The following is a 17,418-nucleotide window of genomic DNA, read 5'->3' as shown; positions in this document are numbered from 1 at the left end:
GACATCATCCCTGGCCGGTTGGCTTAGCCGTAGAGCGTCGGCCTGGCATGCGGGGACCCAGGTTCGATTCCCGGCCAGGGCACATAGGAGAAGCGCCCATTTGCTTCTCCACCCCCCCCCCTTCTCTCTGTCTCTCTCTTCCCCTCCCACAGCCAAGGCTCCATTGGAGCAAAGATGGCCCGGGCGCTGGGGATGGCTCCTTGGCCTCTGACCCAGGCGCTAGAGTGGCTCTGGTCTCGGCAGAGCGACCCCCCAGAGGGGCAGAGCGTCGCCCCCTGGTGGGCAGAGCGTCGCCCCTGGTGGGCGTGCCGGGTGGATCCCGGTCAGGCGCATGCGGGAGTCTGTCTGACTGTCTCTCCCCGTTTCCAGCTTCAGAAAAAAAAAAAAAAAAAAAAAAATCCTGACATCAGTCAGCATAGCCATCCGGACAGCCACCTCCCAGGAGGCCTGTGCAGTGTTTTCTTTTCCTGTCAGACAAACAGGGGTCCTGGGCTAGACAATGTCCTCAGCAGAAAAGCCTCGGAAAAGAGGGCCATGGGGTCACCGAGCCCAGAGCCTCTTCCTAAACATACCAAGACAGCTTGAGGGCACACGTGCATGCCAGTGTGTGTGACACAAGTCACAGGAGCGAATCAGAGCAGAGCTGCGGTGACTAGAGGCTTGCAGGGCAAAAGGAAGCCAGTGAAAGTTCCTGTGCAGTAAAGAGATGTCTGACCTCAGTGTGTGGGGAAAAGAAACAGAACACAGTATCAATTAGGACACTCTTGCAAGCTTCTGTGACCATGACCAACGTGCCTGAGGCCTCCTCCGATGGACCAGGCTTTGCATAGGCGCGGTGTACCTCCCCTCCGTTATTCCCCGGGAGGCCATGGTTCACAGCCGGGCTGTCCTCCAACTTGAGACCTGAGGCTCCTAATCGCTCCACTATATTTAACCTAGGACCAGGACACTGGACTCCTGGGACAGGCAGGTCAACAGGCCCCAGTGCTGACAGCCACAGGCGTAGGGAGAGGGATGGACAGAGGGGAAGGCCAGTTTTTTTTGTTTTTGTTTTTGTTTTGTTTGTTTGTTTTTTGTAATTTCCGAAGCTGGAAATGGGGAGGCAGTCAGACAGACAGACTCCCGCATGCGCCCGACTGGGATCCACCCGGCACGCCCACCAGGGGGCGGTGCTCTGCCCATCCGGGGTGTCGCTCTGTTGCGACCAGAGCCACTCTAGCGCCTGGGGCAAAGGCCAAGGAGCCATCCCCAGCGCCCGGGGCCATCTTTGCTCCAATGGAGCCTCGGCTGCGGGAGGGGAAGAGAGAGACAGAGAGGAAGGAGAGGGGGAGGGGTGAAGAAGCAGATGGGCGCTTCTCCTGTGTGCCCTGGCCGGGAATCGAACCCGGGACATCCGCACGCCAGGCCGACACTCTACCACTGAGCCAACCGGCCAGGGGGGGGGAAGGCTAGTTTTGTGACAGCAAAGGGAGTTTGAATGTGCCAGCTCGAGGCAGGGCTGGCCAGCAGGCACAGCCTCAGAGCTGGCTCTGGCATCGCAGACAGGAATGGAAAAGTAGACCCATGGAGGTGATTTGTTAGTCGAGGAGAGAAGCAGAGGACAGAAGGGGTCAGGAATAAGGGGACCCCAGTCCAGGGTCCCCACCCAGGGCTGCAAAGAGGAGTGGTAGAAGGGCCTGAAAGGTGGCTTAGGGAATTCCAGCGTGACTGGGGGCCTCCCTGTGACTACTGCCCACCAGCCCACATGGCCAGTCACCCAGTGAGACCGGCCCATAGAAAATACCCAATGCGGCAAATAGGGGCAAGTTGACAGATGGGAGTGAAACTCCTGGGTTCCAGCAAGCATGGAGGTGGCTCGTTACAGGGGAGGCAGAGCCATCCCAGAGCAGAGACGTGGGGAAAGGGGCTTCTCCCACCCTCGGCCGGTCTCCAGGAGAGGCCAGAGCAGGGCTGGGGTAGGAAACGTTCCCTGGAGGGAGTCCTGTGGCCAGCAACCATCCAGAAAGACCGACTCCAAACCCAACCCGTGCAGCCCCGCGGAGAGCTCTGAACCGGGAAGGAGTAGACCACATAGGTGAGGGGTGGAGCGCCCCACAAACCCACTTCATTTGGAGACCTTGGCCTGGGCCTTTTAATCAGTCTCTGCCCAGCCAAGAAGCCCTGGCAAGGACTTCCAGATGAATTTCCCTTGTGAGGCTCCAACAAAGCCACACCCTCCATTTGGCAGCTGCGTGGCCAGATGCGGCCAGATCTGCCATCCAGAGGTACCTATGTGTATCCCAGCATGGCTCCCCAAGTTTGTTCCGGAAAATTCTTCCAGTGTCCCAAGGCTTCGAACACTAGAGTGATTCCATTCACCCCTTTTCCAGCTAGCTGGTCCCTCTATAGCCAGCCCCCCTGGTACCTCAGATCCCCAGGGCACTGGCCCGCACGGCCCCCAGAAGCCTCTGCCTAGAGAAGGGCTGACGGGGACCCCTCGAGTATTTCTCCGTCATGGAGAGAATATGCCAATGGCCTCCCAGGAGCCAGTGGGCTCAGCCAGAAGGCCCTGTGCCCACTTGGCAGAGTCCTGGGCCCTCATGGGACCTCCCATAGCCTCCTCCTTCCTCGAGCTGGCAAGCTCTCTGTAGTCAGGCAGGTAGGTGGTAAGAACGCTGGGCTCTGGGAAGACAGACTGGAAGGTGGGGAACCAGCACAGAACAAAATCCATTTCAACACAATGACCACGAACCACACAGCAAGAGCTCCAGGGAGTGATTATAAATATATTTTGGAAGCTGCCTGTGCACTCAGGGTCCCCCACGCCCACCCACCACCTCCCATCTCTCTACAGACCCACCCCATTCTCTTCTGTCTTTCTAGGCTCAGCGCAAGGGTCAACAGTCTCCAGGGAGATAAGGGGGAAATGTCAGAGGGCTTGGTGGCAGCATCTGGAGTGGCAGTATCACACTTGGAGCTGAGGGCTGAGAGACTTATCTCCAGCCTGACACCTCCTGGCCTTCCTCCAGGGCCATGAGAACGTGGCGTGTGGGAGGTGGGCTACAGAGGACACTGGACCAGAACCGGACATCTGGAGAGGTGCAGCTAACCCACGCCCCCAACTTCGCTCTTCCCCGTCCATCTCAGACCTATTCGATCAACTCCCACAGCGCCAGGTGTGAGGAGAAAACAGGACGGTGTGAGGTCCAGGCGCCAGGGGCAGGTGGGCCAGGAGTGGTTGGGATGGCAGGAGGGAGAGGTGACTGAAACACCCCACCCCCGCCTGCACGATAATCAGGAGGTGGGTGCGTGGAGAAGGCAGCAGGCCCACAGAAGGTCAGGAGGACCCGGGAGGGGGCAGGTGCCTCCGACCATCCCGGTCACTTTAGCTGGGGCTGCTAACAGCCCAGCAGCTCCACTCGCAGGGTGATCCGGTTGTGCCAGGCTACGGGCAGGATACGCACAAAGCGAGCCACGAAGGGTGTCTCAAACACATTCTTCTTGTGGGAATTGTTGTCCAGGTTACCTGGGAAGACCTGGGGGCAGAAAGGGTGTCAGGAGGCCCCGGGCCAGCCCTCCCCCCTCAGAGCCCGGGCCAGCCCTCCCCCCTCAGAGCCCGGGCCAGCCCTCCCCCCTCAGAGCCCGGGCCAGCCCTCCCCCCTCAGAGCCCGGGCCGGACTCGCGGGCACCCCTGGCGTGCTGAGGGCGGGCTGCTGGCAGACACCCACCTTGCTGTCTGCGGCTCCCTGCTCCCTGTACTCGGTCCAGTTCGTGCTGTCATTACTGTGAGCCACCTTGTAGGCTGCCACATACTGGATGTGGCCAAAGTCTCGGGCCCCCTGTGTGATGATGCCAGTCACTTGTTTCTGGGAGCCCAAGTCGATCTATGGGGGGGAAAAAAATCAACCACATTTTCTTTGCTTGGACCCTTTCCAGTAACCTGGGAAAAGGCAGACACACTGAGACATGAATTGTAGTTTGGGGAAAGCGACTTCACTTGGCAGAGCCTCTGTTTCCTCATCTATAAAATGGGCATAAATACCACCTACTTTCTCAGCCACAGTGAGGCAATTCACTGCAACGGAGTCAGGTTCCAGAGCCTGGGCCCTACCCTGAGACCCCTCAGCATGAACTGCCCCTGCGGTCCCCTGCAGGGCCTCTCACAGAACCCAGCTCCACAAGCTAATGTGTTCCTTAAGGCCCAGAAATAGACCTTCTGCCCTGGTCCCTGACCACATGTCCATCCTGGGGAGCCGGCTATCTGCCCCTCCACACGCCATCCTAAGGCCCAGAATGTAAACTCAACTCACTGCCAACTAGTGAACCCCAGGCCAATCGTCGCCCTGTCGGGACTCAGTTTCCTGATCTGTAAAATGGGAGGACACTCTAGTGTTGTGTGATTCTCTTGTGTTTCCCAATTTCGGTGAAACCCACGGGCTGTGCCATGGTGTTCTCAGACACCAGGTCAGAGAGCACGTGCCCTGTGCTCAGGCCAGGAAGTGCCTCTCAAGGTGTCCTTTCTCCACCCTGCCCTGCTGTCCATGGGCTCAGCCTTGTTACCCTGTGGCAGCCGGTGAAGGCTGCCCTCCCCCGACGCACGCACGCATGCATGCACACACACACACACACACACACACACACCCTTTCTCCACCAGGGCCAGCGCCTCAGTGGAAGCAGCACTGAGCTCTCTAGCCCGCCCCGCTGGAGTTATAGGATCAGGAGGAAGGTGGGGCACATGCAGGAAGAGAGAGCGGAAAAAAACAAGGCTTCTCAGAAATTCCCTCTTGGGAAGCAGAAGCCTGGGCTGCAAGGAGGTTAAGGACCTGGCAGCCCCACCCAGTCCCACGCGAGGAGCCTGGCCCACCTGCAGCCACTCAGAGGCGGAGTTTTCTGCAGCAGTCCAGGCATTGAACTTGCCCTGCTTGTCCAGCCGTGCATAGAAAGGGTACCAGTTGAAGGAAGGCAGGCCCCAGGTCCTGTGCACACTGGAGGCTGTGAGCTGCTTGTTGGGGATGGTGTTGTCCTTCAGGCCCAAGGGTTTGTCGCATCCTGCCAACAAGAGGGGCTGTCACTCAAATTTGGGATCCACAACCTCCCAGGGCTGTGAGCACAAGGCAATGATGGGGAAAGAACTGAGGATCCGACCTGCCCCTGGCATCCTCTTGGACAACAGACAGAGGCTCCTTCTGCCTTTTAGAGCCAAACATTCTATTCTCTCCCACCCACTCCCCCACTCAGCCCTCTGCCGCCAGCTCCTACCCGCACCCAGCTTGCCCTTCACAGATCACCCACCATTCCTCCTCTGTGCCAGGGCAGGCCCTGATCCACCACTTTCCACCCTCCTTCAAAGCCTGACTTGTGAGACACTTCTTCCAAGAAGCCTGCCATGACCACCTCACACTTGGGCAAGACTTGTCCCTCCTCTGGACTCACAGCACTTCCTATATCACTCCTATAGTACTGCAAAATCCTGGGATTACCTTTCAGAACATGAACAACAATCATCTCATTGATTCAGTGCTTATTCCAGTCATTTATCTACCACACAAAAACCTGAATGAAGTTAGCAGCAATCCCATTTTACAGATGAGAAAACTGAGGCCGAGAGCCAAACACCATACCAAATCAAACACACAAATTCCTGATCACTACGCCACACTGTGGCATCTCCACCATCCATCCGCACACACACACCCCATGCCGTGAAGGCCTGTCTAGGGGCGACCCATCGGTGAGCAGGACTTCCGGGGCTCAGGGACGATCCTGTATCCTTACCCAGCAGCCCCTCCACCAGTCTCTAGCAGACTCCACACTCACCCGTTGGCATGCTGTCAGGCCTGTGAGGGCCGGCCTCGTCAGCAGGCCTTGGTTTCACTCAGGCCTGCCTCAAACTCTCAGGAATGTGCCAGCTGTTTTGTCCTAGTCATGTGCACCTTCACGTGGCCAGAATCGTTGAGGACAGGCAGGAAGTAAACTCCCACAAGAGTAATGGGTGTGTCTCCCATCCAGCTGAACCCCCCGTCCACAACGGTCTGTCCCTTTGGGGAACTAGGCGGGTGGGGGCATTGGGCCTGGAAAGTCAGAGGACTGGAATGTCTGCTGGGGGAGGAGATGGTCCAGACCTTGAGGGAAGCGGGCGGGGCAGTCTCCCTCCCCAACGTGCCAGGCTCACCCTCTCTTGGCCTCAGGGAGCTGGCTGGGACAGACAGGACCGTGCAGGCAACTCTGACAGCCAAGGGCTGCAGGCTAGGACAGCAGGGAGGGAGGGACTCCACGGCCAGGAGCTAGAGTAGGGACCTCCAGACCCGTCTCTCTCCTTTACCAAGTGCCAAAATTTCCTTATAGCAGAAGACAAAGTCTTTTTTTGTTGTTGTTTTAATTCTTACTGAATGCATAGATGTGACACTGGTTAATAAAATTATATAGGTTTCAAATGTACAATTCTATAATGTATCATCTGTATATTGTATTGTCTGCTTAATACCCAAGGTCAAGTCTCCTTCTATCACCATTGACCTCCCCCTTTATCCCCTCCTACCCCCCCACCCCCTTTCCCTCTGGTAATCACCACACTGTTGTCTGTGTCCTCCTCTATGAGAGTTTTCTCTAACTTAGTCCCTTCACCTTTTTCACCCAGAAGGCAGTTCTTTAACTTCCCAACGTAACTGCTTAACTGCTTAACAATTAGGCTCAAAAGGGAGTGGGAGGCAAGGGGCACAAAGAAAATCAGATAGAAGGTGACGGAAGACTTCATGACTTTGGGTGATGGGTGTACAACATAATCAAATGTCAAAATGACCTGGAGATGTTGTCTCTGAATCTATGTACCCTAATTAATCAATGTCACCCCATTAAAATTAATTGTCTAAATCAGCGGTTCTCAACCTGTGGGTAGCAACCCCGGCAGGGGTCAAACGACCAAAACACAGGGGTCGCCTAAAGCCATCGGAAATACACATTTTGAGAACCGCTGGTCTAAATTAAAAAAAAAAAATTTTTTTTTAAAGGGGAAATAGGCCTGGGAACACTGACTTAAGTTTATACTTTATTTATTTACTTATTTATTTATTACTGACTTTTAGAGAAAGGAGAGAGAGGGGGAGAAGCAGGAAGCAGAAACTCGTAGTAGTTGCTTCCTATATGTGCCTTGGCGGGGCAAGCCCAGGGTTTCGAACCGGCGACCTCAGCATTCCAGGTCGACGCTTTATCCACTGCACCACCACAGGTCAGGCTTAATTTTATAATTAAAAAAAAAAAAAAAGATTGCCTGACCTGTGGTTGCGTAGTGGGTAAAAGCGTCGACCTGGAACACTGAGGTCGCTGGTTCGAAACCCCAGGCTTGCCTGTTCAAGGCACATATGGGAGTTGATGCTTCCTGCTCCTCACTTTGTTCTTTCTATGTCTTTCATCTCTCTGTCTCTTTCTCTCTGTGTCTCCTCTCTCTAAAAAAAGTGAATAAATAAAATGTAAAAAAAAAAAAAGACTGAAACCCAGCCAGGCACTCGGAACTCCGCTCTGAGTGATATGGGGTGGTATCTGGAATGCGATAACAGGAAGAAGTGCCGCCGAGGGGAAAGGGGATACAAAAGGTGGGTCTCAGGTAAAATGAGAAAGGCAGAGATCTACCTACCTCTGCTCTGCAATCTGCCTTATGAACCCTACTGTTCCACCAATGGCCAGCAGGTGGCACTGTGGTAGCAAAAAGAGGGAACTGCTACTTAAAAGTTGAGCAGGGCTGAGATAAAGCTAGTCAGCCCAACCCCTGCACCCTGACCTCCCCCAATGGTGGATTTTTCCTGGCTCAAAGGAAACCTGTCCTTTTCTGGTCTTCCATTTCCCTATCTGAGACTCTCTAGAAATGGCAGCAAGAAGCACCAGCTCCAGCCCGATGACCATAGAAGCTCGTGTTTCTCTTACATGCAGACACCAGGAAGTCTGAAGGGGGTGGGCTGGGGTAAAGTACCGGACAAGTGGGTATCAGATGCCCAGGGATCTAGATCCAGTTTTAATACCTACCAGCTGTGTGCCCTTAATAAATCATTTATCTTGGGCCCTGGCCGGTTGGCTCAGCGGTAGTGCGTCGGCCTGGCGTGCGGGGGACTCGGGTTCGATTCCCGGCCAGGGCACATAGGAGAAGCGCCCATTTGCTTCTCCACCCCCCCCCCTCCTTCCTCTCTGTCCCTCTCTTCCCCTCCCGCAGCGGAGGCTCCATTGGAGCAAAGATGGCCCGGGCGCTGGGGATGGCTCCTTGGCTGCTGCCCAAGGCGGCAGAGTGATGCCCCGGAGGGGCAGAGCATCGCCCCCTGGTGGGCAGAGCGTCGCCCCTGGTGGGCATTGCCGGGTGGATCCCAGTCGGGCGCATGCAGGAGTCTGTCTGACTGTCTCTCCCTGTTTCCAGCTTCAGAAAAATACAAAAAAAAAAAAAAAAATTATCTGGGCCTCGCTTTCCTCATTCACTCACTCATTCATCAAATATTTGTCCAGGCGCCGACCCAGGCACTGAGGGAATGCAGCAGGGAACAAATCAGATGAACTCCCTGCTCTCGTGGAGCTGACATCTGCAAAACAGACTAAGGTGCATGGTCTAGAAGCTCAAGAAACCAATCAGAATAAATGAAAATACTTTTAAAACGGAAGTGGTGTCTCTTTTGTGCCCCACCCACTAGAATGCCATGGGTCGGCAAAAAGAGAATACCTGGGCGGGACTGCTGATGGCCAGGAGACTCCTCGAGTGTGTGTCTGCTGTGTGAGCCCAGGTCCCTGGGCCTTCCCGCCACCCAGCCCGGTTCAGCCTGGGTGAGGAGAGAGGCCGCCCCCTAGGGGCGTCCCGCACTCACCGTTCAACTCACAGCCAAGGAGCTCAAAGCGCAGGGTGCAGCCCCGGTGGCAGAGAATGGGCACCAGCCTCACATACTGCACTTCCAGAGGGAAGTCAAACATGTTGATCTTCAGGCCATTGTTGTTAAAGTTACCCATAAATATCTAGGAAGAAGAGGTAGATGGGAGGAAGACTGGTCAGTGTGGGCAGTCCCCCTTCCTAGGGTGGCCACACTTTCCTCTTCGGGCCTATGGGGTGGAGGGCGGCGCTGAGCAGAGCCACCAGGGACTCAGTCACTTCCCTGGCCGCCTCACAGGCCTCAACAACCCAGATTCCCCTTGTTACACCTTCCTTGGTCATCACGGTGCCTGGGCATAAGCCCGTCTTTCACGATTTATAGGGGGGCCTCTGTGCAAATTAGGAAAGGGCACACCTTTCTCAAGACACTTTATTATAATAACTTGCCCACAGACAGAAGTTCACAGACATGTGATGTCCATACTGTGAATGGTGCTCGCCTAATAATGACATCTTTGCACGGTGTCCACGGTGGCCCCGAAGCCTCGGACTGCCTCCTAGCTCCACCACTACAGCTGCCCTCCACAGGTCACTGAACCTTTTGAAGTCTCACTACTCTCATCTATGAAGTGGGGATATTACTTGTAACTGGAAAACATGGGAACATTCTGGGCTTCCCAATTTCTGGGGACCGAGATACACCTGAAATGAAGACCCATCTCATGGCCAATCACGCCGATACCCTCTTCCTCATTGGGAGTCCTCAAACAATGCTGGAGCCCCGGGATGCCGACCACAGCCCTTCCTTAGGGTCAACACGGCCTCACCTTGTCTCCTGGGTCCCTTTCTGTCTGGAGAAACTGGAACTTTTTTCCATCGAGGCTGTAAGCCACTTTGAACATCTTCACGTACTCGGCATTGCCTGCGCGGCTGGCGCCCTGGGTTACCACACCCGTCACCCGCATCTTCCTCATCAGGTTCACCTGGACCCGGGTGGGGAGGACAGATCAGGTTCCTTCTACACCCTGCACTGCCCCCACCCAGAGAAGGGATAATGCAAGCAGGACAAGTGAAGGAGGCTCTCATGCCGCCCTCTCGGGGCTGTGGGCCCAGTGCTCTGGGAAACACATGAAGACAGCCTCATGCAAGCGGCCCATCCACAGCCTGGGGTCTGCTCTCCCTCATCCCGCCACCCTCTCCAGGCCCCCTAGGTTGCCCCCCAAGGCTGCCCTCCACTTATAGACACTTCACAGGAACCTTGCTACCTGGACCCCCATTGTGAACCCTCCCATGGTGACTTCCAAATGCAGTCGTGTGCATCTCACTTCCCCCCTCCCATTACACTACCCACCCCAGGGCTGTCCCTTCCACACCTGAATCCAGGGAGTCTTATCATAGTTGCTGGCTGTCCAGGCATTGACCAAGCCCGTGCGGTGCAGACGGGCCAGCTCAGGGGCCCAGCGCTGCAAACCCATGAAGCCCAAGTGCATGGACGAGGCAGTGACCTGCCAGTCGGCAATGGCACTGGTCTCCATGCCCAGTGGCGAAGCGCAGACTGCTGGAAGGGAGATAGCAGTCAGGTGGCCACCCAAGCAGGTGGGACCCAGAGGACAAGAAAATAAGACAGTGTGACATCTGCCGAGGACCCAGAGCAGAGACCACAAAGGCACAATGAGGCCCAAACAGAGGTACCAGGAAAAGGTGCAGGGTGAGGAAGAAAGTAGCAGCAGAGTGTGGGGGCAGGACCCAGGCCTGTACCCGCGATGCGGTCGTGAACGGCAGCTGGAGTCGCCTGCCAGGAGGATCACTAACCCCAGCCAAGTCCCTGACATCCCCAGATTAGCTTTGGGGGAAGGGGCACCTCAGATGGCAGAAGCTGATCATAAAGCAATATGCAAATCTGTGTGGAGTTTTCTAGAATCCTACATGGCAGGAGTTTTTTGGGTGGGGCGTGAAGGCCATCCTGTTTTCTCTTGGACCCCTGACCTTTCCAGCTGCTGATCCTGACCTTGCCATCTGCCAGGCTGCCCCTGGCCAAGGCCCTATCACCTCCAGCAAATGTGGCCAAGCAAGGTGAGCCCTTCTCCTGGCGGCCAATCAGAGAACCGAGGGTCAGGTCACCCCACGGCAGCTCCCCAGGTCACGCAGGGTGAGTGAGTTGCAAAGTGAGGCCACACGGCCAAGCTCAGAGCCGCCAGAGTGGCTGAACAGAGACCTGAACCCCGGTCTGGACTGTCCTCACACCCCATGTGCCCACACCCTTGGGGGCTCAGACATGCACTCCTTGGGCCTGTAGAGCCCAGGAAACACGGCACATAACAGAGAGGCACCGCAAAGGTCCCTCTGGGGGGTTGCTCTGCCTCTGTGATCACCTCTGGCTTCTGTCCCAAGTGCCACCAGCCTGGAGCAGACCAGAAGCTCAGGAGGGGAGGTGGGTAATTCCCACTCGGGCAGACCCATGGTTACCTCGGCTCCAGCATGGTAATTAGCAGGCCCACCTGGCCTCACCCAGGGCTGTCTGCCTTGGAGAGTCCCCCAGTCACACACACCCCTACATTCCTCACCCAGGATGTCAAACACATGGGCCTTGGGCCGGGGCCGAGGCCCACGCCCTTGGTGCGGCCTGGGAGGCGCAGGCATCACTTCACCGCCCTCCCAGGGCCCCACCTCCCACAAAGCTGGCCCAGCTTTCTCCCGCCTTCTGTGGGTCAGCAAACCTCCCAGTATCTTCCCATCTGCCTGAGGAAACCCGCCTGCCCCCTGCCCAAGATGCTCAGTGACAGACCCAAAGGATTGCAGAAATCTGTCCTACCCCTTTCCCCATCCCTGGGCCTAGGTGTGGACTTTTCAGAAGAGTCCCGGTTTGGTGGGAGGGACTCCAGCTGGGCCGGAGGGAGGACAGGTGGAGCCACTGGCCGTCCATGTCAGCTGGGCACCCACCCAGGGCCATTCTGTAGCAGGTGGATAATCAGCCCCTCTGTACGTGCCGGGCCTCTGACCACCCCACCCTCTCCCTCCTCGCTGACCTCTGTAAGGAGGCCACAGGTCACATATGGGCCACGATCTGTCAAACTCTGAGGCCCAGCCTTATTTATTGACCTCTGGGGTCCCAAAAGATTAAAAATGTGTTTATTTTCACTCTTAGTACAAAAATTCCAAGACTTAATCCTAATGCTACTTGTCTCGTACATGGAGATCCAGGAAATAGCACTCTATGACTTCAGGGGCCATCTTCACCCCTCACTCTCCTACAGGGACATCAGGCCTGGCCTGCAGTCCCAGGACTGAAGGCCAAGGGGAAAGAAGCCAGGGGAGGAACAACAAAAGCCCAGCCTGCCCCCTGGCCTACCCGAGGCTGTCCCACCCTCAGGACATGCAGAGGAGGCCCTGACACAGGGAACAGTAAGGCCAGAAATGGCCGGGCAGGACTGTGGCTCAGGGTCCGCCCTCTGCCCCGCAGGAGCAGACACCCCCAGATACTCACTGGTCTCACAGTGGATGCCCGTGTAGCCTTGACGACACTTGCAGATGTACTGTGTGAAGACATCCCCACGGTGTGAGTCATCAAACACCTCGCACTCGGCATCATTGTCACAGGGATTTGGGAAACAGGGACCTGGGTAGGAGGAGGCAGGTAGGATGGGCAGGAGATCAGACAGGAGCTACAGACACAGACAGACAGCAGCAGTTGGACCTGGCCCAAAAGGACTCTCCGCCCAAACTCCGCCCACCGCTCACTTCCCTCCCCCAGCCCTCCCTCCCTCCCTCCCCCACTCTGCCTGATGGAGCCTGACCTAGCCTTGCACCACGGAGGGCCAGGAGGGTCAGGGTCGTGTGTAGGTGAATCAGCCCAAATAAAGGAAGCACCCAGCTTCTCGAGTGGCTCGGGAGTTTCCAAAGAAACGCTGGCTGACAATGGACAGGTGCTAGGGACACTGCCCACTTCAGGACAGACCAGTTCAACGCAGCAGACTGGGCTATACTGGGAGCTAGGCGGAGAACGGCAAGTGCAGCCCAGGGAAGGTACCTTTCTCTGTCATATTGCAAAAACGACCTCCAAAGCCTTCGGGGCAGAGACAGTAGGTGGTGTCATCCTGGCTCAACAAGCAGGTCCCCCCGTTCAGACATTCGCTGGGGTCACAGAAGTCACCTGCAGTGGCAGCTCGGAATCAGAAACAACTCGTTTGTGCAGTAAATATTTGGGAGGCCAACGACCCCATACGTACAGGCTGGGCCCCCACAACAAAGAAATCAGGTGTAGCTGAGGCCTCAAGAAGTCACGGGAAAGAGGCAGAGGAGACAAAGGGGGTGACAGGCACCATGAATTCTGACAGAAGCCTGCACAAGGGGCCACTGGAGGTGTGGTTTCTGCCAAGCAGACTGCAGTTTTGCAGGAGACAGGTGAGCTGGTCTAAAAGACGGAGTGGGAGTGTGCCGAGCTAGGGAATGAAGAAAGAGCATTCTAAAGAAGAGCAGAAGACAGAGAGCGTGGCATGTGGGGAGCACAGTAAGACACAGCTGAACAGGTCGGCTGGGGCTGAACTGGGAGGGACAGCAAGGACTCTTCAACCTGCAGACCAGGAGCTGGTGGATGTTAGGTTTGGATTCAGGGCTCCTTTAAATCCAGAGCCCCTTTAAAATAAACAAACAAACAAACAAATAAATCCAGAGCCCCTTTAAAACATAAACTCCTCTCACCTAACCTCCCCCTCCCCTTAAGCAACCATCCTCCCCCATCCTGGGAAGGTTCTCCGAAATGTTCATGGGACAAGGCCATTATGAAGGACCTGAGGGTTGGGATAGGGAGACAGTCTGTAACCAAGGCCACAAACCAGGACATGTTAATCTGGGCATGCCCAGGTACACAAAACCCCATGCCAGCCAATGCCTGGAGCAATCCCTATATCAGACACCCCCTTCCTACAGCTCTCAGCTGATGCCATTAGTGTCTCAGCCTATCTGTTTTACAGATGCATAAATAAAACTTCCCATAACTCATCAGGTCTGTGCGTCCCTCCTTCGGCCGGCCTAACATTGACTTTCCTTCAGCCTCCCCACATGGTCCACACCAGGGAAAAAAACAAATCAGAGATTCCCATGCATCAGGTGGGAATTAGGACCTGGTTCCATTTCTGAAAAATATATATATATCATCTGCGGAGAGGGGATGGACTCGCCCGGGGTGGGAAAGCATTTTTGTAGTGACACAACGAGCCCTCTGGCTGCTGGGTGGGAAAGTGCCAGGATAGGGAGAGGTAGGGGACCAAGAGAGCATCAGGGAGGCTGTCCCAGGCCTCCTGGTAAGAGAAGAAGTCAGGAGAAGGAGTGAAGGACAGAGGAGTGAAAGGACAGGCATATTTGAAAAACACTGGATGGCCTTGGCCAATGGCTCAGTGAATAGTGTTGGTCAGGTGTACGGACATCCGGGTTCAATTACTGGTCAGGACACATGGGAGAAGCGACCATCTGCTTCTCTCCTCTTCCCTCTTCCCCTTCTCTCCCTCTTCCCCTCCTGCAGCCAGTGGCTCAATTGAGTGTGACCCTGGGCACTGAGGAGAGCGCTGTTGGTCCAAGCAAGTCAGCCTCAGGCACTAAAAATAGCTCAGTATTTGAGCATCAGCCCTAGATGGGGTTGCCTGGTGAATCCCAGTTGGGGTGCATGTGGGAGTCTGCCTCACTATCTCCCCTCCTCTCACAAAAGAAGGAAGGAAGGAAAGAACGAAGAAAAAGAAAGAGAAAGAAAGAGAAAGAGAGAGAGAGAGAGAGAGAGAGAGAAAGAAAGAAAGAAAGAAAGAAAGAAAGCAAGAAAGAAAGAAAGAAAGAAAGAAAGAAAGAAAGAAAGAAAGAAAGAAAGAAAGAAAGAAAGAAAGAAAGAAAGACTGAACGAGGACTTCAGAGGTGGGAGGAGGGCTGGAGGACATCATAGCTCTGGTTGGGGGCCCAGATGGGTGATCGATGTGCACTATTGCACAGTCTCTTGGTTCTGGTAAAATGGGTGAGCCAGGCCTGCTTTTGACCTTGGCACTCCAGAGGACTGCCCTAGACCTCACACCTGTTTGGGGTAAGACATGAGAAATCTTTTTTCCTCCCCCCAGTCTTGCCATGCCAGGTTGGAGGGCCCTCCTGAAACCCCGCAGGGGTCCCTAAACTTTTTACACAGAGGGCCAGTTCACTGTCCCTCAGACAGTTGTAGGGCCGCCACATACAGTGCTCCTCTCACTGACCACCAATGAAAGAGGTGCCCCTTCCGGAAAGAAGTGCGGCGGGGGCCGGATAAATGGCCTCAGGGGGCCGCATGCGGGTCGTAGTTTGGGGACACCTGGTCCAGAGAGCCAGCCGTACCTGGGCTCCAGGGAAGGGAATACCGTTAATGAGCAGTGGAGCCCTCATAACTCCACCTCAGCACAGGCCCTGGGAGCTTAGGCAGCTCCCAAAGAGCTATTAGTCACTGGCTTTAAATAGCAGGTTAATCCCCTCCCCTGACCTGGTGGCGGTGGCGTGGCCACAGGCAGAGGCTTGGAAATGGCCTGAGTCCTGGGCTCCTGTCTCAACAAGGTGCAACTGCTCTTCCTCCCCCTCACAAAAGTGCCCTCTCCTAAACTGCTCCAGGGCAAAGTGGTCCAGCGGGAGGGGGGGGAGTGAAAGGTGTCCCCTACCTGGAGGGTCTGAGACAGACTCACCTGGGCAGAGCAGTCTCCAGGAAAAGCCGGATACCACCCCCCCACACACACTAAATCACCTTTTGGTAGATTTCCCCAGACACATTTTGCTAGGGCTTAGGCTGTGGAGACCGAGAGGAATTGGAAAGGGACAAGACTCAACTGTATTCTCAGGATTGCAGGGGAAAGCCACAGCTCCCAAGTGCGTGGGAGCTTGGAGTGCCCTTAAAGGTTTCCGCTGGGGGTGGGGGGGTCAGATGTCCTGGATGCCAGAGCCAGGCTTCAACCGCGATCCACCCCTCTCTCTCTTGCTCCAGTCAATCCCATTTCTATGGGAAAATGATGGGGAGAGCGTGCCTGAAGAGACCTTGCCACCACCCTCCCCCTTTTCCCAGCCTGGAGGGGGTCTGCGTGACTCCACAGGGAAGGGATGCGGCATCCCCAAGGACCCGCCTGCTGGAGGCGGGGGAGGAAGACCAAGGCAGATACAGTAGCAGGCCAAGGCCGCGAAAGAGGAGTCCGAAGCCGAAGCGTCCCGCAGCAGGAAGCGGCCCTTTTCCAAGCCCTTCTCCGGGCTCGTAACCCCCTCCTGGGCTCCACCTAGATCCTTTCCATCCCACCCACATCCCAGCCCTCCTTCCTCTTCTGTACAGGGCACTGAAGAGCGCGGGCGGAAATCTCCAATGATCCAACCAGCGGCCAGGGTTTGGGAGTTCGCAGGGAAAGTTGACTGGAGAAGACTTACTGATCCATATAAGAGACCTAGAAACTTACAGTGGGAAGGCGCCCGCGAGTTGGTCACAGTTTAATGGCCTCATTTTACAGATGGGAAAAGAGAGGCCTTGCACAGCGGATTCCTTTGTTATGTGTAAGCCACCTCTCCGGGGACAGCGGGGCTGTCACCCAGCGTCCCGAGCCACCACCCAATACTCTAGCCTCTTCCATGGGCCAAAACTCCTGGGCGGAGAGACAGCGGGAGAGGCGGAGCGCATCCCGGCCTCCGGTGGGAGCGCAGCCGGGGAAGTCGCCGCTCGGCCCTGCCGTGGCTCTCTGCCCAAGTTTGTCAACAACGTAGGTGGAGGGAGGGCGCCGCGCCTAACTTCGGAGCGGAGAAGAGGGGCGAGGGCGGGATGGCGGCGCGATCACTCACCGGAGGCAGCAAAGAGGCCAGAGGCACACAGCAGCGCGCCGCAGAGCACGGCCAGCAGGCGGGGGCCGGGCATGCTGGTGGACATGCTGGGTGATCCAGCGGTGCAGACCTCGGGGTTCTCACTCTTGCTCCTGGAAGGGAATAAATCAGGCAGCGCTGCGCCTCCCACTGGCCCGCGTGCTCCGCCCAGGCCGGCCGGAGGCGGACTCGGGGCGGGGCTCCGCGGCTGGGAGTGAAGTCGGGCACCCAGGGGTCCGCACCTTCCACCTCCTGCACGGCCACACCCGGCATCCTGATTGCCGGTGACCAAGCCCCACTTCTAAATAGACTGGACAGGGACGAGATCAGATGGAGTTGTTTGGTGTTGAGTTGTTTGGGGTTTTTTTTGTAAGGCTCACAAAGCTAAATCTAATTCATAATAATAATGAAAATTGCAAGTAAATGAGTACCATGTTTCACTCATCAAATTGGCAAGCAGCAAATTAGGAGCACATTGTTAGTGCAACGCTGTGGGGGACAGGCCCAGGCATGCATTGTTGGAAGGAGTGCAAATTGGTTCAGCTTCTCCAGGGAGCCACTTGGTCAAAGTGACGAGTGCTGAGGCCTGGCCAGGTACCTCAGTTGGTCAGAACCTTCTCATAGGCCAAGGTTGCTGGTTTGATCCCTGATCAGGGCACATACAAGAATCAACCAATGAGCCTGACCCGTGGTGGTGCAATGGATAGAGCCTCAACCTGGGACACTGAAGTCCCAGATACAAAACCCAAGGTCACCAGCTTGAGCGTGGGATCAT

The 17,418-nt window shown here is 55.9% G+C and overlaps 1 protein-coding gene across 2 annotated transcripts; it reads right to left on the bottom strand.

Moving 5' to 3' along the window:
- Nucleotides 1–2,755: 2,755 nt before the first annotated feature.
- MFGE8 (milk fat globule EGF and factor V/VIII domain containing) lies at nt 2,756–16,780 on the bottom strand. Of its 2 annotated transcripts, none has more exons than XM_066355049.1 (9): nt 16,626–16,780; nt 12,844–12,966; nt 12,301–12,432; nt 10,190–10,374; nt 9,644–9,799; nt 8,818–8,962; nt 4,845–5,029; nt 3,708–3,863; nt 2,756–3,515 (listed from the first exon to the last, which is right to left on the bottom strand). In XM_066355049.1, the coding sequence occupies exons 1-9, from the start codon at nt 16,708–16,710 to the stop codon at nt 3,378–3,380; spliced, it is 1,305 nt and encodes a 434-aa protein (XP_066211146.1). In that variant the 5' UTR covers nt 16,711–16,780; the 3' UTR covers nt 2,756–3,377. The 2 variants fall into 2 exon arrangements, with proteins under 2 accessions (XP_066211146.1, XP_066211147.1); XM_066355050.1 differs by having other exon boundaries at nt 10,190–10,371.
- Between the last annotated feature and the right edge of the window lie 638 nt (nt 16,781–17,418).

This window comes from Saccopteryx leptura, chromosome 13 (genome assembly GCF_036850995.1).
Source record: "Saccopteryx leptura isolate mSacLep1 chromosome 13, mSacLep1_pri_phased_curated, whole genome shotgun sequence".
In the NCBI taxonomy this organism is placed as follows: Eukaryota; Metazoa; Chordata; class Mammalia; order Chiroptera; family Emballonuridae; genus Saccopteryx; species Saccopteryx leptura.
The sequence above is the reverse complement of the archived record's forward strand: the minus strand, read 5'-3'. Positions and strand labels throughout refer to the sequence as shown.

Excerpts from the sequence above, each read along its gene's own strand:
- MFGE8 (XM_066355049.1), bottom strand. The coding sequence starts at position 16,710 with ATGTCCACCAGCATGCCCGGCCCCCGCCTGCTGGCCGTGCTCTGCGGC. Across the intron at positions 10,375-12,300 it reads GGGCATCCACTGTGAGACCA|CAGTCTGCGCTTCGCCACTG; the intron begins GTGAGTATCTGG and ends TCTCCCTTCCAG. Across the intron at positions 9,800-10,189 it reads ATAAGACTCCCTGGATTCAG|GTGAACCTGATGAGGAAGAT; the intron begins GTGTGGAAGGGA and ends ACCCGGGTCCAG.